This window comes from Epinephelus moara, chromosome 3 (genome assembly GCF_006386435.1).
Source record: "Epinephelus moara isolate mb chromosome 3, YSFRI_EMoa_1.0, whole genome shotgun sequence".
Classification (NCBI taxonomy): Eukaryota; Metazoa; Chordata; class Actinopteri; order Perciformes; family Serranidae; genus Epinephelus; species Epinephelus moara.
In genome coordinates, this window is record NC_065508.1 from 12,934,495 (window position 1) to 12,943,638 (window position 9,144).

General features: G+C 43.5%; 1 protein-coding gene across 1 annotated transcript; it reads left to right on the forward strand.

Annotated features, from left to right (window-relative positions):
• Positions 1–2,246: 2,246 nt before the first annotated feature.
• On the forward strand, positions 2,247–3,551 carry LOC126387740 (olfactory receptor 2AT4-like). Its single transcript, XM_050040380.1, has 2 exons — positions 2,247–2,319; positions 2,478–3,551. Exon 2 carries the CDS (start codon positions 2,545–2,547, stop codon positions 3,505–3,507), a length of 963 nt encoding a protein of 320 aa, XP_049896337.1. The 5' UTR covers positions 2,247–2,319; positions 2,478–2,544; the 3' UTR covers positions 3,508–3,551.
• The last annotated feature ends 5,593 nt before the right edge of the window (positions 3,552–9,144 follow it).

Sequence of the window (9,144 nt, forward strand, 5' to 3'; positions counted from 1 at the left end):
GAAACACACAACAAGACATGGTATGAAGGCTCCCACCTAGTGGACTGGATGTGGAACAGCAGATTATCAGGGAGAAAAAGGGAAAAAAACAACAACAAAAAACGGTGATGACTGCATGGCGGCCGCCAGCCGTCCTGGAGTACCGGCCGTTCTGTGATTCTCCAGAACCTCCACATGGCCAGTCCGCCCCTGTGCCTCCATGGAAAACAGCAAAGTTTTATACACAAATTTAAGGTAACATGGCATGACTAATTGATTTAAGAAGGGTCACTTTGTAGCTGAACAAAGGCAGACTATGGATGGCAACTCACTGAGCAAGGATATGCACCGGTTCCTTCAACAGACCCCATTGCACCAGACTACCTCCTGGCGTTTGTCAGCTGCAACTGTGCAGGCGACTGTAGCACACTCAGGTGCTGCTGTAAAAAGCAAGGAGTCAGGTGTATCTCAGCTTGCAGCGACTGTCATGGCAGCTTTTGCCAGAACATTAACCAGCCAAATGACAAGATGAGTGAGGGAGATGCTGTGGAGTTTGATAAATAAGGTTGACTAGAAAACTGATAAAACAACGTTTCCATTGAGTTCAGTTCTGTTTAATTATGTTAATAAAATGCCTTTTATGTGATCAGGGAATGATAAATAATGACTGGAATCAATTCAGCACCCCAAAAATCCCCTAGAGAGACATCTCACAAGCTACTCTTGGCAAAAGTATAGCGCACCCCTTTGGTCAATTGATGTAATATTGCTTCATTCGCATCCTCCCATTACCCTCTACCACTGTGCCAAATTTCACATGGATTGACCAAGTCAGTGAGGAGAAAAACGTGGAACAGAGACACCCACACACACACACCCACAGACAGACAGAGTTTTCGTCATTATATAGAAAGATAAAATACCTTTTATGTGATCAGGGAGTGATTTTTTCTGATAAATAACATCTGGAATCAATTCAGCACCCCAAAAAACCCTAGACAGACATCTCACAAGCTATTATTGGCAAAAGTTTATTTTCCCATTTTTTTGCCCAGATTTTGATTGGCTCCCCAGAATTTTCCACAAGGCTTTGGGTTTGCATAAATTGATAGGTGTTAGTAGACACCTAGATGAACATATTGGTGAAGAAAGCTAGTGGTAAGCAATTTTTTCGAAGATGGTCTATGCAATTTGCTAAAATTCCCTAACTAAAACCCCAGCTCTTGGGGACCAGACAGCCCTTACACCCTGCTGGATCAGCTAACTGTCTGTTGATGCCTTTACACAGGTTAGACCTGTCACTGCATCTTGCCATCAGCCTGCTGTGACACCCGATGCTGGGGGGGGGTTTGTTTGCTTTGGCTGGATTAGAGCTACCACAGACGCTGACTGAAGGTCCGTCTCCCAAAGCTTCTGCCTGCTTTTGTGACCATAGGGTGCTAGCTGGTCAAAGGAGGGGCTGAGTGCATGAACTGTGTGCAACTCCAAATAAAAAAGGATTAAATAAATCAATGTATCAGAAACACTGTAGAAGTGTGTGCATATGCATATGGTAATCTGGTTGGAGGGTCACAGAGAGGGAAGGGGGTGCAGGAGGAGGGTGTATTTTCAGATTCTGCCTTTTTGGTGGTGTTGTTTTAGTCTTTTCCAGATTTCTGCCTACCCCAGCTTTAAGTGTTATCAATCATAACCTGCATGTTTTCCTGCTCATTAGATAAAGACTAATGTTTTGTTTTGCATNCTCAGTACTTCCCAAGCACATTCATTTTCACTAAAACTTGACTATTTAACATTAAACTGAATTCTTGTCTCATTTGTGGTCAAAGCGGGGCAAGAGGGGCTGAGTGCAACTCCAAATAAAATAGGATTAAATAAATCAATGTATCAGAAACACTGTAGAAGTGTGTGAATATGGTAATCTGGTTGGAGGGTCTTAGCACAGAGAGGGACGGGGGTGCAGGAGGAGGGTGTATTTTCAGATTCAGCCTTTTTGGTATTGTTTTAGTCTTTTCCAGATTTCTGCCTACCCCAGCTTTAAATGTTATCAATCATAACCTGCATGTTTTCCTGCTCATTAGATAAAGACAAAAAATTTTTTTTGCCTGCTCCTTTAACACAAAACACTACTCTCCACAGATTAATTTCAGTGAAAGGCGCTGCTCATTACTGTATTCTGATCCATATTGTTCTTAATGAGAAGACTGTATGTTATCTCTGGAGATCAATGAAGAGGGTATAATTTCCACTGTGCACAGGTCAGACATGCTGACATTCAGTGACTACCATCTGAGTCAGCATCATGTGGAGTCACATTGTGTAAAACGATCATCAACAGAACAGGTGAGCCAACAGCACACTGTATTCTGTCCCGTGTTATATTCATCAATCAGGGTAAACAAATATGGTTTCAATGCCAAATGCACAAGTGTATATATGTCTGTTTGAATTATGTGACTGAAGAGGAAAGTAATAGGATGGATTTTTTTTCTCTCTTTCAGATCAGAGGACTTTTAAACACTGTGGACCGGACATCATCCTCGAGCACACAGCCTGTTGTGTTTGACTATGTCTTCTCTCAGGACTGTTTCAAATGACTCTGTCATCATTCGTCCTCCAGGCTTCTATATCATTGCATTTGAGACATTTCCCTACCTCAGTTACTACATAATCTTTCTAGCATTTGTCTATGCGGTTACATTAGTGTTCAATACTTTATTGATCTATATAATTGCCTGTGATCACTGCTTACACACTCCAAAATTTCTGGCTGTTGTCAACCTTGCAGTAATTGATATTGGCCTAAACACAAGCACAATTCCCAGCATGATTAAGACATTCCTCTTCAAGGACAACTTTGTTCCATACAATCTGTGTCTGTTACAAATGTTTGTCTACTACACATTTGTGACTTTGGAGTCATATGCACTCACTATACTTGCCTATGACAGATTGATTGCAATATGTTTCCCTCTGCGTCAGAACTTACTCAACACCTCGCAGATCATGTCTTGTATTATAGGCCTGACTTGGGTTTACAGTGTGGGACTAATAGCATACGGCACGGCCATCATGACCCGACTGTCTTTTTGCAATTCTGTCAGAGTGTTCAGCTATTTCTGTGACTATGCACCTGTGTTTAGACTCGCCTGTAATGATAACACAATGCAGTGGGCAGTAGGTGCACATTCTGGTATGTTTAATCTGATGGCCCCCTTTAGTTTTGTTATTCTGTCTTATGTCAGCATCCTGATCACTGTGTTCAGGATGAAATCAGTAAGCAGTCGGATCAAAGCTCTCGCCACTTGCATTGAGCACCTAATCCTTGTTGCTGTATTTTACTTTCCTTTAACCATCATTTTCTTGTTAGGGCTTTATGTGCGAGCAATTGACCCAGACCAGCGTGTGCTGAGCCTGTCGCTGGCCTCTTGTCTCCCACCCTGCATCAATCCTATTGTATATTCTCTGAAAACTAAGGAGATCAAAAACAGAGCCCTGGCGCTGGTCCACAAAATGAGAAAAAGTTCTTGACAACTTTTCTTTCCACCGTAAAGCAATCTGTGGAGGGTTTTAACATTCTCAGGAAACAGCCTGTCTGTGTGTGTGTGTGTGTGTGTGTGTGTGTGTCTGTGTCTGTGTCTGTGTCTGTGTGTGAGTCTGTTGTGACATGGCCTATTTTACTTATCCCTCACTGTGGAGCAGAGACAGAAGCGACTGTTTTGTCCGCTGTTTCCACACATTTGCAGTATCATATTATTTATTCCGTATTGTTCAATATGTTTTTCTTAATATTTGTCTTTCTTTGATATTCTGCCATTGCGTAAACCCCCACCAAATTCAGCAAGTCAATAAAATACTGCTGACTTATGTAGACATAAATGTACTTGTTTACATTGGAATGTAAATGTATGATATTTGTATAGTTGGTTGCTCCGGCTCTTTCTGCATGTGTTACCTGACACAATCCAATTTGAAACACTTTATTATATTGTATTTCACAGTTACATCACTAATAAATTGTCTGATTAAACAGAGGGTCTCATTATTGTGTTTACTGGAGGTGCTGGCAGAGCTTTAAAGTCAGTGTGCTGCTTGTTTCTCATCAGAAATGTATTTATCGAACTAAGTTCAGCCAAACTAGCTCCCAGTCACTGTTTTATTTGTATTAGTCATGGTTGAATATGGGAGACAAAGATTTATATGAAACAGGTGTATCACCATGTGAGTCTACTGTTGTGACACGACAATCAGCTCTGATCATTTGTTAATCACCTCACTGTGCAATATATAGAAAATCAAATAATGTGTTACTGTGTAGACTGGTGAAACTTAACTTGTTATTTCAGTATAGGGGCTCTTGGAGGAAAGCTGGCAGTACACAGGGGCCCCAATCTCACATCCATTTCTCACCAAATGGGAGTCTGCACGTCCTGCTAATAGATGCAGGTGAGATTAATTAGGCTAAGATTTAAACAGTAAGAAGTTTAGGTAACACTTTACTTAAAGGTCAGGTCTATAATGCATTACGAGCACATTCATAAGGCTTTGTAAGGCTTTATAAACGTTGTTACAAATGTTAATAATCATGTATGACAACTTATAACAAGGTTTATAAAGTATTATAAGTGGTTACATAATGCATTATAAATTCAGCATTCATAATGCTTTATGTTGTGTACCCATCAAACGTGAATTCGCAAATTCGCGTGAATAGATTACATATAAAGTTAATGCAAAGACGCAAATTGACACAAATTCGCAGCGGGCGGCACAATGGACGCGTCTAGCGCGACTCGAAGGACGCGAAATTCGCGTCCGCAAAATTTACCCGCATCGCGTCATCGCACGAGTTGAAAATATTGAACTTTTGAGGCGAATTCGCCTGACACCGTGGTGCGATAGCCTATCAACATTGAGATTGTCCCGACATCACCGACGTCACTGACGTCACCAACGTCACTGATGTCCTGACAATCTCGCGCCCTGCCTGGTGCCGGTCAAATCTATAATGGAGGACAAGTTGATCGTCGCAGTGTGCGGACACCCCGAGCTGTACGACACCACAATGGTGTTGTACAGGGACAGAAACAGGAAGGAGCAGGCCTGGGTAAAGGTGAGCGAGGAGGCTGGATTACCTGGTAAGTTCTGTAAATATCATGACCTCCAGAGCAGGTACAGTGCAGCGATCGTGGTGATCTCAGCCATGGTCGATGCGAGAAAGAAATGGCTGAAGTAATGTTGTTGTTACCTAGTGAAAATGGGCAGGCTCACACTGGCGCGTCTGACGCGATAACGCGAATTTTACAGAAATGGCCCAGCGTCCAAACTCGAGCGAGTAGCGTGATGAATTTTCATTGGTGGGAACACAACATTATACTTCCATGCCAAAGTGACGACAGTGTTTGAAAGAAGAATCTGAAGTACTGGGTTACATAGCACATTATAACTATCATAACTTTAGCCAGTTATAAAGACTCAAAGAACTGCTCTGACATACAATAAATGCTTAAAGCCGCTACAAGGAACTTTTAACTGGATATGCAAAAGTCTCTCATTTCTGCTGATGTCTGTGCGTGACCTACAACAGCAAATGAGACCATCGGTGTGAAGGTTAGCTATATAGTGTATATCCATACCTATCCATACCTAGGAAACTGTCTCCGGGTCCGCCCCAGGTCGCTTCCAGGACGAAACGATTTACGGCACTCAGATGGCACACGTCATCTTACCTAGCTGCTTACATTTATAGTGACTCTTATAAATAGTCACTATTCCTCGTCCTCGATCCGACGTCCGCGGGGAGTTAAAAAAGCAGCAATCATCAGGTAAAAGTTCTGTAAAAGCACTGGACTCACCAACAGTCAGCCACATCTCAGTCACACAGAGAAAATCCAAATCTTCCTTGGGAAGTCAGGAAATCCTTCAGGATAAACGTTTTGTTCGCTAACGATGTAGCATTTACCAGCCCAATCCTGGCAGGAGCCGGCGGGTCCACGGCGTGAGCTGTCCGGGGAGCCACACACAGAGGCCGCAGGTTGCGCAGATTCACCCCGCACCAGCGGTGACGAGGAGAGCAGGGGCCACGGGGCTGGAACACCTCATCCGGGCCGACAACAGGTACCAGCCAGGCGTCGACAGGGTCCAGCGAGTGCCGAGAAATAAAGAGGCGAGGCACCGCTCCATACTCAGTCCAAGAAGCCGTGGAAGTGCTCGCCAAACAGGCCTTCAGCCTTACCAGCTGACTGCTGCGTTTACCCCGGCGGCAGTGGCGCTTACGCCGGAGAGGTGGAGCTGGGGCGCGGCAGAGGTGAGCTGGGTTTCCCCGATAGGACTGGGGGCAAAGTTTTCCCATCTTGTTGTTTCATTAATCCCCAAAACAAACACATGCGCGAGCCAGGTAAGCATCTTTACGACAATACGCGCTAGAGCTCATGGGAAATGTAGGCTTCATTCCGGCCACAGGGTCGCCAAAATCAACTCAAAATGAAAGTTCCTTGTAGGGGCTTTAATTTCTGAAACGGAATAATGCCAGTACTTCAGATTCTTCTTTCAAACACTGTCGTCACTTTGGCAAGGAAGTATAAAGCATTATGAATGCTGAATTTATAATGCATTATGTAACCACTTATAATACTTTATAAACCTTGTTATAAGTTGTCATACATGATTATTAACATTTGTAACAACGTTTATAAAGCCTTATAAATGTGTTATAATGTCTTATAAATGTGCTCATAATGCATTATAGACCTGACCTTTAAGTAAAGTGTTTTGTTACAAGCAGATCCTACAGACCACATTAACGATGCTATCGAGATATTTCGCCACTACTCGCGTTACTGGAGGACCAAATTAAGGAAGCTGCTAAACTGGATTTAACGGCGATGCAACTGGGCGTGCACGGCGATGGAGACATTTTAAACGGGCAATGCTCGCTTGTTTTCGGCACCCCCGAGGCATGGATACTAATGACGTCAGATTCTGGGTGAGTCGTTGATCTCTACTGATTGGTTAGGGAAAAATCTAATTCCCTCCCCCTTGTAAATCGCCTTCAATGGAGGCAATGTCAGACTGAAGGTTCTGGGAGCTTCAGTCTGACACTTAGGCTATGTGGTTAGGTTTATGCAACAAAAACACAACGTTTTGGCTTGAGGGAATACTTCACCCACAAAATGACCTTTCATAAATCAATTAGTCATGACGTGTCACTTTGAATTCATGAAGAAAACACTGTTTTTCTGGCATACCACCACAGAAAACAGCAAACATATTGAATTATTGGTAAATCTGGGACCACGTTAAACAAATACAAATCTATATGAAAACATCCATTTACAAACTGTCACACAAATCATTTATCATCATTTATCCAGTAGTATGCTCAGTGCTTCCCAAGCACATTAATTTTCGCAAAAACCTTACTATTTACAGCAGCTGTGCGGAACTTTTTACCATTTATAAAACTGTCCCTAGTTCGTATCACTCCCCCTTGAAGATCCACATATTTATTTGAACCCAACAGCGACAAAAAAGCCTTTCGCTATATGGCTATTTAGCGTAGCCTCGGTCGGGTCGGACGCAGCAGAAGTCAGCAAACCAGAATACGGCACCCGGAGGCGCAAATAAGTCTGCATGCTCACAGTGGCCCGCAGCCATTAAACCACAGAAGAAGAAGGAGTCGTGTTTACGAGTAGGATTTAAGAAACAGGCTAGATGACATGTAGTAGGGAGTAGTGAATGATTTAGGACACATTGCACACTCTTGTACAGTAGGTAGTGGTATGCACCTGGAAGTTGTTACAGAGAGTGTTCTTCGAGTAAGCGGTACGCAATGGGCATTGCTGAACACATAACAGTTTTACCAGATGTATCTATAAAGACTTGGTTGTACTTTCGATGTCATGGCGGATAAAGAAGGAGCACCATCTAAAAGAAAAAGAACGGAAGAAGGCTAAATGGGACAGTGATAGGGCTCGAGCCCAAACGCGTGTAAACCTCGGTCGGGCATTCACCAAGTGGAGAGAGCTGAGAGATTTGAAAGGTTTTAAAACTGATCCCGAGTTGGCCCTTTTCCTAATCGACAGGTATGTAATTTTTGTTTTTATTTAGAGAATATACCGCAACTTGTTAGACGTTGTTTCACTTCAATATATGACGACATGGAAGTTATAAGCAAGCTAAATGTAACGTTAGCTGATGTGAACCGCTTTTGTCTAGTAACATTGCAACAAGTCCATCCACATTTGCCAGATATTACTGCTTGAATGTGGCTGCTGGAACCTCCTTTGGGGAGCGTGTGCTGGGGGCCACCACATAGTAAGCCATGCCCCTGCCCCCCCCATGCCCACCCTGGGTGATGTCATATTGTCAGTGGCCTGGCAGCGGGCTGGCTAACTGGGTGGTCTTTTTTGCACCCAACCCCTGCGTCTGGTGGGGTTAGCCATGCTTATGGTACACAGTGTCTGGTGGTGTCACTGATCATTTAAGGTGCAAGATTGTTGTACATTTGTTTAAGCCCAGTGGTGTTTTTTCGTACACACACTTATTGGGTATTTTCTGTTGTTAATGCACCTGGCGGTGGGTACGTCTCTTTCAAAAACCGGGGGGGCACTTGTGAACCTGCATCTGCTCTGTCTCCTGGGGCCCCTCGCGGTGTGTCTTAAAGGGTTCCCTTAGTTATGATAAAACTACTGGGTGGGGAGATAATCTCGATTCGATAGCGAACATTCGGTTACATTGTAACTAGGGCCATAACAGTACATGTATTTGTGTCGAACCGTTCGGTACGCGACTTTCAGTTCGGCATGACCCTGTACCGAATTATTGGGCGCAGGATATTATTTTATTTTATTTTGTTTTATTTTAATTCCGTTTTTGCGAGCCGAACCACTTAAAATATCTAGTTCCCCGACGGACATAATTGAGTGACGGACCGAGATCTAGTTCCCCGACGGACATAATTGAGTGACGGACCGAGTCCGACCGTAACTCTCCGCCTTCACTTTGTGCAGCGCATTCTCGCATTTTGACAACATGGCAAGTGAGCCTGACGAACCTGAAGACCCACCCGCAAACCTTAAGTCCTCCATTTGGGAACACTTTGGTTTCAGGGTAAAATACGAAGATGGAAATAAACAAGTGGACAAGACAAAAGCAGTGTGCCGACAC

What these genes read in the sequence shown, in the direction of transcription:
- LOC126387740 (XM_050040380.1), top strand. Translation starts at nt 2,545, where the DNA reads ATGTCTTCTCTCAGGACTGTTTCAAATGACTCTGTCATCATTCGTCCT.